This window comes from Marmota flaviventris, chromosome 5 (assembly GCF_047511675.1).
Source record: "Marmota flaviventris isolate mMarFla1 chromosome 5, mMarFla1.hap1, whole genome shotgun sequence".
Lineage (NCBI taxonomy): Eukaryota > Metazoa > Chordata > Mammalia > Rodentia > Sciuridae > Marmota > Marmota flaviventris.
Genome location: NC_092502.1, coordinates 149,946,408 through 149,969,064, shown reverse-complemented (window position 1 = coordinate 149,969,064; position 22,657 = coordinate 149,946,408). Strand labels below are relative to the sequence as shown.

The following is a 22,657-nucleotide window of genomic DNA, read 5'->3' as shown; positions in this document are numbered from 1 at the left end:
TGAACAAAGTTCATCTGGAAGGTTTCATGAATTTTGATAGTTTATATAAGTTGAAGAATAATAGATAGGAGTTTTTTCTTCATTTTGTTTTTTAATGACACACCTGTACTTCTCTGCTTTTCTTAGCTGGATGAAAAAGAAAGTCGACGTCTGTTCCAACAAATCCTTTCTGGTGTGGATTACTGTCACAGGCATATGGTAGTACATAGAGATTTGAAACCTGAAAATGTCCTGCTTGATGCACACATGAATGCAAAGATAGCTGATTTTGGTAAGGATATTTTTACAGTTTCATGTGTTCATTATGTTTAACAAGATAAGTAGCATTCTTCAGATGGCTTTTATGTAATCGAAGTATCCCGTTTTGTCACTAAGCATGAGCATGAAAAAAGGAAAAAAAATAAGGTATTCTTTCTTCATTTTTATGCGTTTTTATATGTGTTGAATCACATTTAAATGATTTAAATGATACAAAGCATAAATTATTTTTGGGGGGGGTGGTGCTGCGGAAAAAGCATAAAATTTGATGGCATAAAAGTAACAACTCATTATCAAGGGTTTTTAAAGAAATAATAAAGCATTTTTTAGGATCAGTGTTGAATATTTCTCTGCTTCATTGCTATTTCTTAAACTTATTTCTTTAAAATTGAATTTTATGATAGTAGATAAACAATTGAAGTTGGCAACATTAGATGGATCATATGAAAGAAGGTACCAAACTTATTCCAGCATATTCTTTTGATCAAGTATGGAAAGGAAAGTGAGTGGGATGGAATTCCTTAAAAATTGAAAGCAAGACTGTGAGCTACATAAGAAAATCTAATTCATTTCTTTCTTCCTTTCTTTCTTTTTTTTTGGTACCAGGAATTGAACCCAGAGGTGCTCAACCACTTTGTTTATTTTGAGACATTGTCTCACTAAGTTGTTTAGAGCTTCACTTAGTTGGTAAGGCTGGCTGTTAACTTGAGATCCTCCTGCCTTGGCTTCCTGAGCCACCAGGATCATATGCATGTGCCACAATCCCCAGCAAGAAAATCTAATTTCTGCTTAAGAAACATTTTAATGTATTTTTTTAAAGTTGTAGTTGGACACATACATTTATTTATGTATGTATGTATGTATGTATGTGGTGTTGAGGATCAAACCCAGTGCCTCTCATGTGCTAGGCGAGCAGTCTACGCTGAGTGAGCATTCTACACTGAGCCATAACGCCAGCCCCAATTTATGAATTTAATTTTATTTCATATATAGATTGCCCCTAACATTATTGAACCTCAGAGAAAAATGAATCTTTGAAACTCTCTTATTTTGGTTGGCTGTAATTCAAATCAGAAGAAATTCTTGTAGATATTTTTCTCAGCTTTCTTGCATATATTGTAATTATATGGTGATTTACTAAACAGTGCTAACAATCCTGAGCTACATTTTTTGTTTTAGTTTTTCCTTTGAAATTCCTTGTTCCTGAGCTGGCATGAGTATCTTTATATAGAGTACATTTCTGAGAAGATAAAGATTTCCTTTTGGAGTACAAGTATGAGGAAACATTCAGATTAAAAATTACTGGATTTGTTTTTTTTTTGGTACTGGAGATTGAACTCAGCGGCACTCAACCACTGAGCCACATCCCCAGCCTATTTTGTGTTTTATTTAGAAACAGAGTCTCCCTGAGTAGCTTAGTATCTTGCTGTTGCTGAGACTAACTTTGAACTTGATATCCTACCTCAGCCTCCCGAGCTGCTGGCTGCTTGGATTACAGGCGTGTGCCAGTGTGCCCGGCTGTTTTTTGTTTTTGATGAATCAGAATTGAGTTAATAGAAACTTTAGATTTTAGTCATTCTATTCATCTATTTGAGATTATTTTCCCTAGCAGCTTCTATATTAATAAAGTTTATATATGACAAGTTCAATGTAGTAAACAAAATAACCAGTAGTTTAATATATACTCATTAAGCTCTAACAATACACTAACTTTAAAAGTTGAAATAACTTATACATTTTAGGGCATAGTGGCAGAATATTTGGGAATAAAGACGATATGATTTTGTTGAAGCACAGAAAATGATTCATCACATAAAACAATTGCATTTAATGGGCTTTTGTTTTTATTTTCGGCCTTAGGAAATCCTGACTAGCTGTTTTTGTGCACTTTCAGGTCTTTCAAACATGATGTCAGATGGTGAATTTTTAAGAACAAGTTGTGGCTCACCCAACTATGCTGCACCAGAAGTAATTTCAGGAAGGTAGTATTTGATACCATCCAACTCCTATTACATTTATAATAATTGACTTTTTCTCCTAGATTTTGTCATATTTAATTCTAGTGAAAGGAAAGAAATACAGTATCATTAAATTCTAATAAATGAAAGAAATATAAGGCTTATTTTCTAATCTGTAAGTGTTCTGTTTTTAAGAATAAAATGTAGGTGGAAAAGATTAAGATAGAGTACAAAGTTGGCTTGAAAATTAATGTTATGTTAAAGCATTTAGAAGAGAGTACTTTAATTTTTTTTCCCTTGTGGAAAAAATTGAAGGTTTAAAGCTGATGTGTTTTAGGTGCAGGTAGTGAAGACACTGAAAAACATGGGTAATATAGAAATACCCACTAGTTAGAACTGGTTTATTCTTTACCTATGAAGAATTGAAAGTGTAATGTAATGTGTACTTTAATTTTTCAAACAGATGGTATTTTGTAGTAGTTTTGGGTTTCATAATGAAACTGTTTCTTGGGAAATTGGACTGAAATATTTATAAAATCCTCAGATTCTCACTCCATTTCTTTGGTTAATAGTGTGGTAGAGATCAATAGTGATAACTTTTTAAGCATATGGTTTGCTTTTAAATTACCATTACTACTAGTGGTTACTGTCCTCCTAAAGGGGTACTGGGTGGTTAAACTTAGCACTTTTTTTTTTTTAGTACCAGAGAGTGAATCCAGGGGTGCTTAACCAGGGAGTTACATCCCCAGCCCTTTTTTATATTTTATTTAGAGACAGAGTCTTGCTGAGTTGCTTAGGGCCTAATTAAGTTACTGAGGCTGGCTTTGAACTCAGGATCCTCCTGCCTCAGCCTCCTGAGCTGGTGGGCTTATAGGCAAATGCCACTGTACTTGGCCAAAACTTAGCACTTTGATTATGCTGATTTTATGTGTTGAAGCTAAGATAAACTCCCAGCCCAGGGCTTATTATGAACAGATAACTACTCATTATAAAAGGAAACAGAATCCATAAAAGAGAAAATGGAATTTATCACAACAGATGTATAATATAGGACCTTAGAAACATCGTGAAGCAGGCCAACAAAATGCCTCCATATGCTTATAATCTTCCAATAAATGAATCCAGAAATTGAAATGAATAAAATATCAGAGAAAGAAATTAAAAAGTTGGTTGTTAAAATTATTCATGAATTTACAGATCTAAGGAATGAGCTAAGGGAGAAATTATAGGATACTAAAGAGCATTTTAATAGATTCTGAAAAAGAGTCAAACAAAAATCTTAAAAGCCAAAGACTCAATATCAAATAAAAAATTAAGTTGAAAGTCCCTCCAAAGAATTAGGCCAAGTAGAAGATAGAATCTCAGATCTTAAAGGCAAGGTTGCCAGTCTCCAATATTCAGATGTATTAAAAAGAAAAGAAAGAAAGAATCTATGATAAGAATAACAAAGAACTCTGGGATGACATTAAGAGAACAATCTTAAGAATAATTAGCATTGAGGCAGGAGCCAGAAATACAGGTTAAGGGCATAGATAAACCCATTTAATGGAACAAGAGCAGAAACATTTTAAAATTTTGGAAATGAAATTAATTCCCAAGATATAGGAGACATTTAGAACTCCAAATAGACAAAACCAAAACCAAAACTCTCTGCTATACTTTATAAGTAAAATGTCTAACATCCAGGACAAGGATAGAATTTTAAAAGTCTCAGAAACATCATTTTACATTTAGAGATAAACCAATCAGAATAACATCCAATTTCTAAGCAGAAACTCTGGAATCCAGGTGGGCTTGAAATGATATGCATTATGCCCTTAAAGAAAATAACTTCAACCAAGTTTGCTATATCCAGCAAAGCTATCCTTCAGAATCAAAGAAGAAATAAACAACTTTCAAGGTAATCATAAACTGAATGAATTCAGGACTGCTAAGCCAATGTGGCAGAATATACTTTAAAAAATCCTACATGAAGAAGATAAAAAACAAAACAATAAAAAAAAAAAACAACAGTGCTCAGGGAAGAATAAATATTAGAAGAATAGTACTAGCATGTGAGAATTAGGATTAGATTAAACAATTAGAAATAAATGAAAGTTGTAGGAAATAATAAATACCTTTCTGTAATAAAATTGAATGTAAATTTTGGTCTTATCTCTCCAATTAAAAGACAGAGACTGGAAGATTGGATTTGAAACAAGATCCAATTATGTGTTGCCTGCTAGAGATAGACCTCTCAGGTGAAGAGATCCACAGGCCAGAAATGAAAGGATGGAAAATGATATTCCTTGCAAATGGAGCTTCAAAGCAAGCAGTAGCAACTACTCTCATATCTGACAAAGCAGACTTCAAGCCAAAATGAATTAGAAGGGAAAAAGAAGACTGCTACATACTGGTATGGGAACAATCCAGCACAAAGATATAATGATAGTAAATGTATAAGCCCCAAATGTCAGTTCACTTAATTACATAAAACAAACACTACTTGACATAAATGCTCAGATAGATCCCAGTACATTCTCAGATCATTCTGATTTAAAATTAGCAAAGACACTTCACATGTGTAAAATACTATATAGCAGGTGGACTTACAGAATAAATGAATTATTTCACCCAACAACTGAATATCTTTCTCAGCTGCTCCTGGAACTTTCTCCAAAATAGAGCACATTTTAGGCTTCAAAGCAAATGTTAGCAAGTAACAAAAACATAGATATAATTCCTTGAATCTTATTAAATCATAATGGATTGAAATTAGAAATCAACAGCAAGAAAACTAAAGAAACTATAGAAACTCATGGAGACTGAGCAATACACTTTTGAAGGATGAATAGAAGAAATTGGGGAGATATTCAAAGATTTTGAGAATCGAATTTGAAAAGACGCAGCATACCAGAAGTTCTAGAACATTCTGAGAGTGATTCTAAGAGAAAAACTTATAGCTATGAGTGCTTACATGAAAAAAATCAAAAAGATCCTACATAAACAACCTTGTGATGCATCTACATTCCTAGAAAAATAACAAACCAATTCTAAAATCAATAGAAGAAAGGAAATATTTTCAGAGCTGAAATTAATGAAATAGGGAATAAAAAAATATGAAGGATCAGTGAAAGTAACAGTTCATTCTTAAAAAGACAAACAAGATTGATAAACCCTTAATCAAACTAACCAAAAGTAAAAAAAAAGTCCCAAATTAGTAAAATTAAATTATTTCATGAAAACCAGATATATCAACACAGACATGATGGAAATCCAGAGGGTTATTAGGACTATTTTGAAAACTTATATTCCAATAAGTTGGAAAATGTACATGAAATAGGTAACATTTCTAGACACTAAAGTTGAACCAGGACATTGAAAAAAAGAGAGAAGGAAAATTTGTTTTGGCTCATGGTTTCTGAGATCTTAATTCAGAGATGGCTGACTCCATAGTTCTAGGCCCAAGTTGAAGCAGAATGGTGTGGCAGAGGAAAGCAGCTTACGACATGGCAACAAGGAAGCAGAGAGAGAGCTCTGCTAATAACCAGGGACAAAATATAAACCCAAAAGCGTGACCCCAGTGACCTTTCTCCTCCAGCCACACCCTACCTGCTCATAGTTACCACCTCGTTAGTTCACATTGCTGGATTAATCCACTGATTAGGTCATACCTCATAATCAAATTTTACCTCTGAAAATTCTTGCACTGCCACACACATGTGCTTTTGGGGGACACCATATCTTAACCATAATAGCAGCCATTCATGATAAAAACACTGAAGAATCTAGGGATAGAAGGAACTTACCTCAAAGCCACAAAGGCTATTTATTGATAAACCCAAAGCCAACATCATACTGAATGAAGAAAAACTGAAAGCATTCCCTCTAAAATGAATATAGTACTTGAAATTTTAGCCAGAGCAATTGCCAAGGGAAGGAAATAAAAGGGATACAGATAGGTGAGGAAGAAATCAAATTATCACTGTTGGCAATTGATATGTTCCTGTACTTAGAAGAACCAAAAAACTCCACCAGAAAACTTCTGGGTCTGGTAAACATATTCAGAAAAGTAGTGGAATACAACTGCATGACCAATATCATTCTGCAACCTGTACACTCAGAAAAATGAGAAATTATATCCCATCTGATTCAAATGTATGATATGTCAAGGTCATTGTACTGTCATGTGTAACTAATTAAAACAAAAAAAGAAAAGTAGCGGAATACAAAATTAGTATATAGTAATGATACACCAATAATGAATCCGGTGAAAAAGAAATAAGGAAAATAATTTCATTCATAGAAATCTCAAACAAATGAAAAACTGGAAATAAATCTAACCAATGAGGTAAAAAACCTCTACCATGAAAATTATAGATCACTGAAGAAAGAAATTGAAGAAGACACTAAGTGATGAAAAGGCCTTGTGTGTTCAATAATAGGTAGAATTGATAGTTAAAAATGGCCATATTACAGGTACAGATTATATACATATACAGATTCAGTATAATCTCCACCAAGATACCAATGCCATTCTTCACAGAACTAGGAAAAGCAGGCCTAAAAATTCACTTGGAAGAATAAAAAACCCAGAAAATCCAAAGCAATCATGAGCAAAAAGCAGTGCTGTAGAAAATAGGGAGGTTCTGGAGAATGAAATTGACCAAATTATGTTTTGTGCGTGTACAGATATATCAAAATTAATTTTCCTCTTACGTTGAATTATAGTGCCCCATTAAAAAAATAAATCCTCTGACTTCATTTATGCTCTTTATTTATATGTTTTAGAGATTGTAGTATTGTAAGAATTCTGCCCTCTCAATCTGCTAACCATCAGTGTAGAGAACATGAGGATATTTGCACAGGACAGCTTTTTAAAATAGCTTGGAAAACAATTTTTAAGGAATAACTGTTTTACCACTGAAAGAAAACAAAACAGAGAAATAAGTTTGTTTGCTAGATTTTATAATTAACTTTTGTATGCTCTAGAGGAATAGAATTAACAGGATATATGATTATAAAAGTGAGATTTATTGGATTGGCTTGCACAGTCAGAAGCTGGATAGTCTACAATGGCTGTCTGCAGGCTGGAGAGCTGGAGGAACCAGTAGTTGTGCCATCCAAGAGGTTGAAGCCTCAGAACAAGGGGGATCAAAGATGTGACCCTAGGCCCAGACAAAGGCTTCTGGAAACTCCCTAGAGAATCACTGGCAGAGTATGAATTGAGAGAGTGATGGAGCAGGAGTCTGATAGCCTCTGGCAACTGCAGCAGCAGTCAAGAACCCATTCAAGGGCTGGGGTTGTGGCTCAGTGGTAGAGTACTTGCCTAGCAGGTGTGAGGCACTGTGTTCCATTTTCAGCACCACATGTAAATAAATAAAAATAAAGGTCCACTGACAACTAAAAACAACAACAACAACAACAGAACCCATTCAAGAAGAATCAAGCTTGCATCTGCTGCTACTTTCTTGTTCTTCCAACTTTTATTCCATCCAAGCCACCTTCCTATTAGACTGTGATGCCCACACTTACGGAAGGTTTCTATATCAATTTGCTGTCCCACTTCCATTCATTCCTTGACACACTCAGGAGCCTCTTAGTCTTTGGCATATGTTAATCCAATCAAGTTGACAATTAACCATAACAACTTTTTAAAAAATATTTTCAGTTTTCGGCGGACACAACATCTTTGTATGTGGTGCTGAGGATCGAACCCGGGCCGCACGCATGCCAGGCGAGCGCGCTACCGCTTGAGCCGTATCCCCAGCCCAACCATTACAACTTTTAATAACTTTTCATTGCAAGCACATCTTTGAATGTTTCATATCTTGATTAACTCAGAATACAAAATTTTTTTTGTTTTCATAAGTTTGTTTTCCTAGACTGCCCAAAGAAATGATATATGTGTAAAAGCTTAACTTTGAATAAGGCAGGAATACCTAATTTTAGATTTGTCATCTTTCATCATTGTCTTTTCTATTAACTTAATGTCAAAAAAATTTAAAAAAAATTTTTAGTTGTAGATGAACACAACATCTTTATCTATCTATCTATCTATCTATCTATCTATCTATTTATTTATTTTTATGTAGTGCTGAAGATCAAACCCAGTGCCTCACGCATGGGAGGCAAGTACTCTACCACTGAGCTACAACCCCAATCACCCCAAAATTATTTTTAAATCACTATTTTATTTGTGTCTGTTGATCTTAATTATTTTGAGAGGAAAACATTCAGGACCTGGAAACTGGGTAGAGTGTAACTAAATAAAAATGAGATGTGTTATGATTATGCATATGGTGCAACTGCCATTACTGAAATCTGATTTCCCTAGTTTGGATGAAGTATTTGAGGTCTGAGTGAGTGAGAACTTTTACTTTATTGAACAGTTCAACAATTTAATTTTATCAATTTTTTTTTCTCTTGAAGGTAGTCTGAATGGATGATTTAACTAGTCTGCAACTAGTTAAGGCAGATATCTATAGTGTACCTTAATAAGAGTTTAAAATATTCTATGAACCACTTAGTTTGGCTACTTTCTCAGCCACTTTTATTTTGGTAAGGGGTTCCAGTATGTTGGGAAGCAATGGGTTCTGTATATCATTAAATAATTTAATATCTCCTTTGTAACAAAACCACGTTTTAAATTCAATAGTGATCTGTTTGTTCAAGGTTTGGCTCTATTGGTGGGATCCTTTGAGGGTGTAAGAACAGAATTTTAGCTATGATCTATAATTTATAAAACTTCACTTTTGTTTTTAAGATAGTTCTGATTGAATTAAGATTTTATGGGAGATTAAGTTTATGGGTGATTTGCAACAGTAGCTATAAAAACCCATATTTTAAATAATAATTCTTTATGAAATATCCATGTTTAAAGTTTTTGATGGAGTCTGACATCATTAATGATTATTTAATGCAATTGGTATTTCCCATTACAGATTATATGCAGGTCCAGAGGTAGACATATGGAGCAGTGGGGTCATTCTCTATGCTTTATTGTGTGGAACCCTTCCATTTGATGATGATCATGTGCCAACTCTTTTTAAGAAGATATGCGATGGGATTTTTTATACTCCTCAGTATTTAAATCCTTCTGTGATTAGCCTTTTGAAACATATGCTGCAGGTGGATCCCATGAAGAGGGCCACGATAAAAGATATCAGGTAATAAAGCAGTTTGGAAAATATCAGATCTAATATATCCATGATCTATATTAAGTGAATGGAAAAGTTGTAGAATAGAATATACAGTGTAATCCATTTTTATGTGAAAAAAATTACATGGTATAAACACATTTATTTCATTGTGGTATTAAAAACATGCTGAACCGATACTTAGGGAAGTTAAATTGGTTGGTGGGAGAGATTTTATTTTTTACTTATATGTCTCCGTATTGAAATTGTTACAATTTCATTGTATTACTTTTTTTTCATGACTTTATTTTTTTAATTTATTTTATGTGGAATTGAGGATTGAATCCAGTGCCTCAACACGTGCTAGGCAAGCGCTCTACCAATGAGCCACAACCCCAGCCCCTCATTGTATTACTTTTTAAATTAAAAAAAGCTAATGATAGACTGGGGATATATATATATCTCAATGGTAAATCTCTTACCAAGCATTCATGAGGCCCTGTTTGAGTCCAGCACTGCACATGAGTCCCAAAACATTAAAAAATTTAACAAAGAATAGCAGGACCTTGGTGGGATATTACTTTAATTTTCTTCTGATTTTTAATTATTTTTTTTTTAGTTATACATTAGTTATACAGTAGAGTATATTTTGACATATTTATACAAACACAGAGTATATCTTATTCTAATTAGTGTAAGTACATAGGAAATTTATTTCAGAATCAGTCCACTATTTCTGTTCATTTCCTGTTCCTGTTCTCTCCTCCCTTCCCTCATTCCCCTTTGTCTAATCTACTGAACTTCTATTCTTTGCCTCCCCCTACCTTGTATGTTAGCATTCACATAATCAGAGAGAACATTGACCTTTGGTTTTTGGGAATTGGCTTTATTTTGCTTAGCATAATAAGTCTTCAGATCCATCTATTTACTGACAAAAGTCACAAAGTCATTCTGTTTTTGTGGCTGAGTAATATTCTGTTGTGCATATATGCCGTATTTTCTTTATCCGTTTATGCCCTATTGAAGGGCACCTAGCTTGGTTCCATAGCTTAGCTATTATGAATTGAGCTGCTATAAACATTGATGTGGATACATCAGTAGAGTATGCTGATTTTAAGTCCTTTGGGTATATTCTGAGGAGTGGGATAACTAAAAATAAATAAAGGCATTGTGTCCATCTACAACTAAAAAAAAATATGATAGTGATAATACAGTATGGATATAAATATAAATTACTCCATATCTTAAATTCCTCAAAGATGTTGATTTTATTCCTGGCTGTACTCAAAATCCTTTTAATCCTACATTTTTCTCAGGGAGCATGAATGGTTTAAACAGGATCTTCCAAAATATCTCTTCCCTGAGGATCCGTCATATAGCTCAACCATGATTGATGATGAAGCCTTAAAAGAAGTGTGTGAAAAATTTGAATGCTCAGAAGAGGAGGTTCTTAGCTGCCTTTATAACAGAAATCACCAGGACCCTTTGGCCGTTGCCTATCACCTTATCATAGATAATAGGAGAATAATGAATGAAGCCAAAGATTTCTACTTGGCAACAAGCCCACCTGATTCCTTTCTTGATGATCACCATTTAACTCGACCCCATCCTGAAAGAGTGCCATTCTTGGTTGCTGAAACACCAAGGGCACGACATACTCTGGATGAATTAAATCCACAGAAATCCAAACACCAAGGTGTAAGGAAAGCAAAATGGCATTTGGGAATTAGAAGCCAAAGTAGGCCAAATGATATCATGGCAGAAGTATGTAGAGCAATTAAACAATTGGATTATGAATGGAAGGTAAGAAAGAGCATTCTGAGTATTAACACATTTGGCAAACCTGTAGTCTAAAAAATGTTATAGAAGAATTGATTTGGTGTTTTTGTTTTGTTTTGTTTTTGTCAATATCGTACGCCAGGTTGTAAACCCTTATTATTTGCGCGTACGAAGGAAGAATCCTGTGACAAGCACATACTCCAAAATGAGTCTACAGTTATACCAAGTGGATAGTAGAACTTACTTACTGGATTTCCGTAGTATTGATGGTATGTACATCATATAAAATACAACAGATGGTTTATTAGAACTTGTTATGTAATTTGACTTTAGTCTTTGATTCTTTTGAAGCTTGTTCACTTATTCCTAGTAGTTCAGTATCAAAGGAATATGTATTGTGACTTTTTGTGCCTTTTTGATATAACATTTGTGAATATATTTAGTCTTATAATCTTATAGTCTACTGTCATTTTAAATTTATTTTATAAAATCCTTAAAGCCAAGATAGAGTTTGACCCTAAAATGACAGTTTTCTGCTACATTTCTGGTGTTTTTTTTTTTTGTAATTCATTTTGGTAAGATAAAATATTATAAAATAAAATAAATGTTCACATTTCTGTTAAGTTTTTATTTACTGTTAGTTTTAAAGTTAAATACAAGGTTATAACTATTCTTTTTTTCCATGTTTTTTATTGGTGCCTGGTTTTATATGTAATAGTGGATTCATTGTTATATATTCTTATATGCACATGATATAATAGTATAATTTGGTCACTGTCAGTCTCCAGTAGTTCCCCTTTCCCTCTTCTCCCTTTCCCTGATCTCTTTTCCTCTTCTACTGGTCTCCCTTTGACCCCCTCCCCCTAGGTCTATTTTGGATGGGATTTTTTTTTCTGATCTCCCTAGAATTTTCTGTTTTCTTCTCTAGTTTCCAAAGTGAGAGAACATATGACACTTGACTTTCTCAGTTTGGCTTATTTTACTTAATGCTCTCAAGTTCCATGCATTTTCCTGCAAGTGACATAATTTCATTCTTCTTAATGGATGAATAAAACTCCATTGTGTTCATGTACCACATTTTCTTTATCCATTCATCTATTGGTAGATACCTAGGCTGATTCCATGGTTTGGCTATTGTGAATTGTGCTGCTATAAACATGGGTACGCATGTATTGCTATGGTAAGATGACTTTAATGCTTTAGGATGAATACTGATGTGTGGTATAGCTGGGTCATAAGATGGTTCCATTTCTAGTCTCTTGAGGAACCTCCAAACTGATTACATAGTTGTACTAATTTACAATCCCATCAACAATGTAACAGTATTCTTTTTTCTCCTCACCCTATTATTTATATTTTTGATGGCTGCCATTTTGACTAGAGATGAAATCTCAGTGTAGTTTTGATTTGCATTTACCTAACTGCTAAAGATGTTGAACATTGTTTCAGATATTTGTTGGCCATTTGTACTTCTTCTTTTGAGAAGAGTCTGTTTGCTTATTTGTCCACTTGATTTTGGTATTTATTTAATTGAGTGTTTTTAGTTCTTTATATATTTTAGCTAGTAATCCTCTATCAGAAGAGTAGCTGGCAGAGATTTTCCCCATTCTATAGGTTCTGTCTTCACATTTTGAATTGTTTCCATTTTTGTACAGAAGCTTTTTAATTTTTTTTTTTTAATATTTATTTTTTAGTTTTCGGCGAACACAACATCTTTGTTTGTATGTGGTGCTGAGGATCGAACCTGGGCCGCACGCATGCCAGGCAAGCGTACTACAGCTTGAGCCACATCCCCAGCCCAGCTTTTTAATTTGATGCTATTCCATTTATTAATTCTTGGTATCATTTCCTGAGCTTTAGGCCTATAGAGGAAGTTCTTGCCTACGCCTACATGTTGGAGTGTTGACACTACATTTTCTTCAAGAAGTTGCAAAGTTTCTGGTCTAACTCCTAGGTCTTTGATTCATATCAAAGTCATTTTGAATTGACTTTTCTGCGGGGTGAGAGATGAGGTTCTAGTCTCATTCTTTTACACACGGATAACCAGTTCTCCTACCACTATTTGTTAAAAAGGCTGTCTTTTCTCCCACATGTTTTTGGCACCTTAGTCAAGGATGAGATGACTGTACTAGTGTGGGTTTGTCTCTGTTTATTCTATTCTGTTCCATTGATCTATATCTCTGTTTTTTTATATCAATACATTATAGATTTTGTTGCTCCGGAGTATAATTTGAATTGTTATGCCTCCAGCCTGGCTTTTTTAGATTAGAATTGCTTTGGTTATTCTGGGTCATTTATTCTTCCAAATGAATTATGGACATTTTTTTTTTCCTTTTCTTTCTAGTAACGTAAAGTATATCATTGGTATTTTGATGGGGATTATATTGAATCTGTATATGTTTTTGGTAGTATGCCATTTTAACAATATCAATTCTGCCTATGCTTGAACATGGGAGGTCTTTTCGACTTCTGGTGTCTTCTTCAATTCTTTCCTTAGTGTTCTATACTTTTCACTGTAGAGGTCTTTTATCTCCTTGGTTAGATTTATTCCTAGGTATTTTATTTTTAAGGTCTATTTTGAATGGGATTTTTTTCTGATCTACTTTTCAGCAAATTCATCATTGTTATATAGGAAAGCTTTTGATTTTTTTTAATGTTGATTTTGCATCCTGATATGACTATTACTCTTCATTGACCAGATCAATTGAGTTAAGTTTTGTTTATGGAAGATTATATAAAATTATTAGAAAAATTTCACCTATGAATTCTTCTTTATAAACTCAAAAATAGTACCTATTCAGTATCAGAAAGGCACAGGTTTGAGTTATGGTACGCTGGCTAAACCTGATTTTCTGGGTATATCCAGATAGCAAATGTGTGCTAACACATACTAGTACAATTTGAGATATAGAATAGGTTTTATTTTTATTACGTGTGGGTGAAACTTGCAAGCCTAGATTTATTAGTACCTGAGTTTACATTTGAATGACCATTTACTATTTTTGTATTTTGATTCCAATAGTTTTTCTTTGAATTAAGAAAAAAATTTTTTTTTTTAGTTGTAGAAGGACACAGTCTTTACTTTTTTGTGGTGCTGAGGATCAGACTCAGTGCCTTATGTATACGAGGCAAGTGCTCTACCTCTGAGCTATAACCCCAGCCCTATTTTTTCTTTCTTTTTTTTTTAATTGGAATTGTTGTTCACTTATAAGATTTTAAATGAGGCAGATGAGAAAGTAGAGAGTGAAAATCACTGAGCTGAAGTTAGAGGAAACTTCTGTTTTAAACCTAATTTACATTTTTGTTCATTTCTTTGCTTGGACAAGTAACAACTTATCTAGGTGTATTTTTTTAAATCAATAAATAAGGTATGAATCAGATGATTCCCATTATACCTTCCATATTTCAAGAGAATCAATGCTATGATTTTCATGTAGAAGGATTCTTTTTTTTTTTTTTAAAGAGAGAGAGAGAGAGAATTTTTTTTTAATATTTATTTTTTTAGTTCTCGGCGGACACAACATCTTTGTTTGTATGTGGTGCTGAGGATCGAACCCGGGCCGCACGCATGCCAGGCGAGCGCGCTACCACTTGAGCCACATCTCCAGCCCCAAAGGATTAATTCTTATTGCTAAAACTGGTATTTATTAAACCCCAGGTTATTAGTTTACTGGGTTCTTAACCTTTGATTGCAAAACTGATGAGTAGCTGTATTAGGAGAATAGGTATTATGTTTAAAAAAAGATGACTAGTTCAACACAGGCATATTGCTTCAGTTTTCGAAGGTGTTTAAAATAAACATGTTTTGAATATCTGGTCAATATTTTTATTTAAAGAAGCAAATTCAGTATTTCAAAAAATCTTGTGGGGAGGTCATATATTATAATAAATTGAAATTCTTTTTACCCAGATGAAATTACAGAAGCCAAATCAGGTACTGCTACTCCACAGAGATCGGGATCAATTAGCAACTATCGATCTTGCCAAAGGAATGACTCAGATGCTGAGGCTCAAGGAAAATCCTCAGAAGTTTCTCTTACCTCATCTGTGACCTCACTTGACTCGTCTCCTGTTGAGTTAACTCCAAGACCTGGAAGTCACACAATAGAATTTTTTGAAATGTGTGCAAATCTAATTAAAATTCTTGCACAGTAAGCCTAAAACCTTGCTTATTTCTTTAATAGCAATAAGCATGCATAGTAAATTATAGCTAAATGCTTCCATTTGTAATCAAGTTTTATATATATATATCATATTATATATATATATATATATATAATTATAACTAAGGATTGGCCTTTTGGAATGCAATTTGCACAGGGATTGAAATATGATTAGTAGTTAAAAGCCTAATGTGCAGAAATAAATTAAGATCATTTTGTTGTTTGTTGTTCAATGGGTATACAGCATTATATAATACATACACAATGGATTATAGCTCTCAGGCTCACTTGATTTTTGGCTATTTTATATGTAGTGTATATAGGGCTTTGTAGAATATTAATTTACCATAAAGGCCTTCATATATCCTTACATGTTGATGTGTTGCTTCATAAATTTATTCAACACATATTGCCTAGCATTTCCATAGAACTTTATAGGTGATATTGTTTTCTGGGATCCTCAAATTCTTAAATAGTATAAATAGTCTGGATAACTTCTTCTGTATCTCTCTCTTCAAATTCTATATTATAAGTCATATCAGATATTAGATTCAAATGAGAGTTTTTCTTTAGTTTGATAAGTCCAAATACACACAAATTTATATATTCAAAAACTCTAGGCACTAAGTTTAATCGTTAATTTGTCCCCCTAATGCTTTGTATATAAAGTACTCTATTTGCTTTAAGAGCTAGTTGCATATACTGTAAATAAATCATGTTTTTGCCAATTCCACAACTTATTCTGGCTCATCATGTCTGCCAGTATTGAATGTATGCAAAAATTTTTAATCATTTGATTGTGTATCTTTTAAATTCATTCAGGACATAGGAATACATCTTACAGACTTTAAGTGCTTGGGTCTGATTTTCCCTAAAACTATTTTCTGAACATGTTTTAAGAAAAAGTTGAAAGACTATATTGGTGAGCACATTTAGCTACTACTTAGATTCATTAATTAATGTTTTACCATATTTGATTTCTTTATATTCATATATGTATAAACATATAGGTATACATATATATTTGTGTTTATATATGTGCTTTTTTCCTTAACCATTCGGATGCTATAGATGTTTATTACCCTGAATACTTAAAGCATATCCAAAACATAATGATATCCTCCTTAAAAAAAAAAAACCCTTATAAATCCATTGTAAAATTTATAATTCCCTAATATCTTCTAATGCTATTCCATATTTAAGTTGCCCCATCTGTCCTCCAAATTTCTTTCATAGCTTGTCGTTTCAAACCAGGATCCAGTTAAAGCTTACACGTTGCATTTCATTATCTCTCTTTAGTCAGATATAACATTATTATTATTTCTAAAATGTGGAATAAATCAGTGCTTCTAAATGGTCAAGTTTGTTTCAGGTTTTATTACTTTTTAAAAAATTAGCATTATGGAAACTGTCTAAAAATGTTTACTCTTACTAAGATCCCTGATTTATGCATTTTTTTCTTAGTAAAGAATCATATACCAGGTGTAAATGCAGATATTAAAAGTCACTTCAGATACAATCGGTATCATGTGTATCCTGATAAAAAATAAAAAATACTGTATTCTCCATATTTGCATTATATTATTTTAATTTAAATTGGGCTTGGGAATGTAACTCAGTGATACAGTGCTTGCCTGCCATGTGCAGGCCCTGGGTTCACTTTCCAGCACTGCATTTTATCATTGCGAGGGAGCTCCACCCCCTCCCCCTTGTATTAGGATGGTTTTTGGCAAATACAGTGAGCACTTATCAGATAATAATGTAATCAGATGTTGTGATAGTTTGCATAAATGGTTATTCTAGTTAATGGTGACTGCAGTACCTCTAGACTGATGCACTGAATTGAAAACAAAAATCTTGATTTTTTTTGTGTGGGGGGGTTCAGGGCTTGTTTTATTTCAACTTTGGGTTTGAAAGATGTATAAAGTAATTGAAGTTCCTTTTAAATATGAGTTCAAAACTGTATTTATAACTTGTATGTAGTCCTCTGGGGAATATCGATTTACTTGGGCTCTCTGGAAGCAGCATTATATTACTGATGTTAAGAACAGAATATTGTATTTTTAAAGTTACAGATTTATACATAGAACTAAATAATACTCTATAAACTCTTGTGAGGAGGAGAGAAAAAAGGAAGAACCAATTAAACAGGACCTTCTTAAAAATGTTAATTTTGTGAACTTTGCTTCTAAGTTATTGTGATTCATTTTAGTTATTGAGATTTATTTTGAAGATGTTTAAATATTGCACTTGTACAAATAGTATGGTAATGCAGATTATTGCGGTAAATTCTTTTTTAAGCTTAGACAATTTTTGGTTAAGTGTGTCAAGGTTACAACAGAATTTTCACAAATTTATTGTAGTTTGCAGATTCTTACTAATATTAAAGTTGTAAGGGAAGTCAATGAAAATGCTTTTTTAAAATCTTTTTTTATTATCTTTTCAGCAATTTATATTTTTTGTGATTTTATGCAACCATATTTTTACTTTGTCTTGAATGAAAGATGTATAAGGTTTTTGCCAGAAATGTACTGTATACATAGTTTTAAATATAACAGATTTTACTGATACGTAAAAATTTTGCCATTAAAATTGATTTCTCACTGAGAGGAACTTTTCTACCAAGTTGGGACATATAGGAGCTTAATATATCATATATAATTTAAAATAATTTCACTGAAATAAATACCATTGCTTTTACTTTGATTATATTTTTCTTAAGATACTTTTGTAGTTTTTCAGAGTTTTAGATAATTTTATATAAACCCCTTTCGTCCCTCCCTTGTGCTGCCCTTTTTGATCTTGTAGTGATACCATTCACACAGAATTAACACCTGGTAGCCTGTGGCTGGATGTAGAACTCCTTGCCATTTGTGTTCCAAGTGACACCATTGGAATGAAAGAAAAATGTGTGTGGTCTAAACATCTTTTTCGTTAGCTTCTCCCCTACCTCCCCACCCAAATATGAATCTCAATTTCATTGTGAGTTTTCTTGACAAAATGAATGAACTTCCACATATAACATGTAAATCGGAGGTAGGATAAAAATCAATCTGTGGTTTATTGTGTATGCTTTGAGTATACAATTTCATAATAAAGAAAAACTTCATTTTTCATCTGTTAATGTCTTTCTTTTTTAACCTCTGGGAAAACTAAAAAGGGTGGGTGTGGTGAGACAATTTATTCATGGCCAACTATCTGTATAGTGCTTGATCAAATTTGAGTACTTAAAATATTGTGATTTTTGTCTCCACTAAATTAGTTCCGATTTCATCTAGAAATCAACCACCTAAACAAAATGTTAAGATATACACACAGTAAAAGCTGTGGTTGTGGTTCAGTGGTAAAGGGCTTGCCTTGCATGTGTGAGGGAGGTGCTGGGTTTGATCTTCAGCACCACATAAAAATAAATAAATAAAATGAACTTAAAAAAATAAAAAGAGCAAAAGCGGCTTCATTTATCAGTAGCTAACGTTGGATTTGGGCCCATTACTGTTAGAATTCAGTTAGTACTAAATCTTGTATCCATACAATTCATCCTGCATTGTTACGCAGGGCTTTAGCTAAATTGTAGGCATCCTAAATCCTTAAAACAAGAGAAAACAATGTTAAAGAACATTATTAAAGAACATTATGAGTAGCATATAGGTTCTTTTAGGGAAATTATTGCTCTTTGTATTTACTCTGTACAAATTTATACCAGGAAAGATTGTGTTTGAAAAATCAATATCTACTGAACTGTTTATTATAAATGCCAATAAATACTAAGTGATAAATTTAGATTTTTTTTAGCAACTTGGAAGATGTTCATATTTGTCTCTAAAAAGAGTACAGGAAATGGGGTAAGTAGATCAAAAGGTTAATAAAGATCATAGACCAGAGAAAGAACAGAGATGGTGGGTGATTGTAAAAACTTTGTGGGAGGAAGCCTTTGTCAGACTAGAGGGGATCAAGATTAAATTACCTGAGGGATGTAGGAAACCCTAGAAAAGGGGCACAGCCTCAAGCACCATTTCCATTTCCCTTGGTAAACTGTTATTTCCTCATTCGGCCGCTATGAATCAAGCACTACAAATGTGACCACAAGACATCCTGCTCTGAGCATCTTGTTGGGGGAGATTACATATATTTAAATGTTTTAATAGATTTTAACCTATAGAAAAGGGCACAAATCATAAATATTGGACTAAATAAATTTTCAAGGTTTGCAGTGAACATGGCCATGTCAACCTTTCCTCAGATTAAGAAACACTGCTGCCACCTTAGTGTAAGAGAAGTGATATGTTATTATTTATGCCCTGTTCTGTAGGTGGCACATGCCCTGGTGCAAGTGGGAAGGAACTTCACAAAGGTGTGAATGTTAGGAGTGGGGTTCACTAGAGGCTAGCTACCAAAATCATGCATTGGTCATTTTGAAAATATTACTTAAGCAGCTCTTACAAATGCATTTAATCAAACTAAATAGTCATATCTGATAACATCACTACTACCGATCTTATTAAATAAGTCTGGAAATATTCAGAAGCTGTCAAGATCACAGTGGTGAGTAGAGTTTTTTTTTTTTCCCCAAAAACCCTAATTTTTGCTTACAATCTTGAATTTTGTCATTGGTAGTAAACACTGTCAATTGTTTCTCTTGAAGTAACAGTCTCCTTTTTCTCATTTTCAAGTCTAATAAGCTTGTGAATGCTTCTAAATAAAAGTTGTGTTCCATGAAAAAGTATCTACTTCAATTTATAGCGTAGTCTCACAAATGCTTTTCTTTGAGACATCATACTTTAGTATACAGCCGAAGTACTTTATGAAGACTTCCCATTTTGTCACAGAATATTAAAAAATATATTTGCTGGGTGCGGTGGCACACATGCCTGTAATCCCAGCGGCTCAGGAGGCTGGGACAGGAGGATCTCAAATTCAAAGCCAGCCTCAGCAACAACAATATATTAAGCAACTCAGTGAGACTTTGTCACTAAATAGAATACAAAAGAGGGCTGGGAATGTGTCTCACGGATTGAGTGCCTCTGAGTTCAATCCCCAGTACTCCCCTCAAATCCCCCCAGAACAAAAATGGACTCAGGAATCATTTATTTTTCTCTTTCCACGTTTTTTATTGGTGCATCATAGTTGTACATATTGGTGGGATTTGTTACATATTCATATATGCACAATATAACAACAATTTGGTTAATATCACTGTCCAGCACTTCTCCCACTCCTTCCCACCTCCTGGTCCTTTTTCTCTACTTATCTCTTAAGTTTCATGAGATCCTCAATTCTTCACCTTTCTTTTCCCTTTCCCTCTCTGGCTTCCACATGAGAGAAAACATACAGTCAAGGATCATTTTAATACAATAATTTTTACTGCTTTGTCAAGAATATTTTTGAGTGGTGGCACTTATTTTTCTTGCCACAAGTGTGTGGTGGAAGAATATGACAACCAGTAGAGTTCCCTATCATTTACCTTAATTCATTCTGAGGTGCCAGCAATTTTGCCCCCTATTCCTTTTTAAGCATCAGTTCAAATGTCACCATTGTGAAAAGGGCAAATGATGTCTTCATGAGTATGAAAATGGTTTTGGCTTTGAAAAGGTTTTGTGACTCTTAGGGGTTTGAGGATCACTTTTCAGGAATCATTGGTTTACATCAGAAATCCTCAATAAGTGAGTTTCTGGAAGATTTTTTCTTCTAGGGGATATTTGATATTCTCTGGGGAAAAGTTTTGGTTGTCATCATTGGTAATGATGGTGGTGAATATTAAATATTATGGTGGAGAGAAACCAGTGATGCTGCAAAAACACTCTACGATGCACAGGAGGCTCTTTCCTCAACCAAGAATTATCTAGTTCTAAATGTTAATATGTAGTGCTGAGGTAGAGAAGGCCTGGTTTCCAGAAATGGGTCTTCCTTTGTATAATATAGCTATATAGTAAACTAACAGTCATCATTTTTCAATTTCCTGAACACCTATTTCACATTTGCCCTCTCATTTTCCTTCATATATATATATATATATATATATATATATATATATATATATATTCATTCATTCATATAGTTTGATTTGAATCCAAGGAGAACATAAAGGCACATTGTAGCATAATCTATTTCTCTGTAAAGCTTCTGAAGTACTTTTACATTCAGCAATTTAGCAACTCATATTTGCAAATTTACCTCCTCAACCATTTGAGTTTTTAAATTGTTAGCTTCATTGGGGTATTATTGACAGATAAAATTACACATATATTTAAGGTGGACAAGGTGATTTTTAAAAATTTTTAGTAGTTGTTGAAAAAAAAAATATATATATAGTGCTAAGAATTGAACCCAGTGACCCACACATGCTAGGCAAGCACTCCACCACTGAGCCACAACCTTAGCCCCCACGGTGATGTTTTGATATACATTTTGAAATGATTAGCACAGTCCAGCTTATAATATACCCATCACTTCACATGGTTACCTGAGTGTGTGTACACATTGGTCTTAACAGGTTTTTTTTAGTTGTTGATGGGTCTTTATTTATTTGTATGAGTTGCTGAGGATAGAACCCAGTGCCTCACACACGCTAGGCAAGCGCTCTACCACTGAGCCACAACCCCAGCCCACATATTACAGTCTTAATAACTGTAGTCACCATGCTGTATCTTAGGTCTGCCAGAATTGCAAACTTGAATCCTTTGATAAACATCCACCCATTATCCTCAGTCCCCAGCCCCTGTTGACTACTGTTCTACCCTGTTTCTGACTTTTTAAGACGCCACACACGAGATTCGCAGTATTTATCTTTCTGTGCCTGGCTTATTTCACCTAATATAATATCCTCCAAGTTAATCCATGTTGTTTCTAATGGCAGGATTTCCTCCTCCTCCTCCTCCTCCTCCTCCCCCTCCCCCTCCTTTTTTTTTCATTTTTTTTAAAGATTGGAAAAAATATATGCGCGCACACACACACACACACACACACACAACTATAATTTTCTTTAGCCATCTAGCAGTGAATTGCCCTCTTATTTTCTAGACATGATTCACAGTTACTTTCATGTAGTCTCTATTCTGAGTCCAATTTATTTGTTAATTCCCGCATGAAGCCTACAGGTAAGCCATGAACCCTTACTGATCAATCCCTTGAATCTTTAATTTTTTTTTTCTTTGCCCTCTGCGGTGGCTGACCTCATCAGTTAGGTTGTAAAGCGCGTTAGAGCACGTTGCTTTACTTGCCTAATGGTTGTGCCTTGGGTACAACCTGGTATCCTTTTTGGCCTCACTATGATGTTTTCCTGCCCTCTCGCTGAGGTCATTCGCTCGCTGGCTCCGACTACAAGTCCCAGAAGGCATTGCAGATCCCGCTGCAGTGGCTTCTGGGATTTGTAGTCCAGGAGAAG

General features: G+C 33.9%; 1 protein-coding gene across 2 annotated transcripts in view; it reads left to right on the top strand.

Annotated features, from left to right (window-relative positions):
- Prkaa1 (protein kinase AMP-activated catalytic subunit alpha 1) overlaps positions 1–18,392 on the top strand; it is a 34,324-nt gene extending 15,932 nt beyond the window's left edge. For both annotated transcript variants that reach the window (XM_027936273.2, XM_071612697.1), the window contains 6 exons: positions 127–271; positions 2,153–2,240; positions 9,140–9,364; positions 10,651–11,137; positions 11,256–11,382; positions 15,024–18,392. In XM_027936273.2, coding sequence (XP_027792074.1) covers positions 127–271; positions 2,153–2,240; positions 9,140–9,364; positions 10,651–11,137; positions 11,256–11,382; positions 15,024–15,268 — 1,317 coding nt within the window. In that variant the 3' untranslated portion in view covers positions 15,269–18,392. The remainder of the gene's footprint in view (positions 1–126; positions 272–2,152; positions 2,241–9,139; positions 9,365–10,650; positions 11,138–11,255; positions 11,383–15,023) is intronic.
- Positions 18,393–22,657: the final 4,265 nt, after the last annotated feature.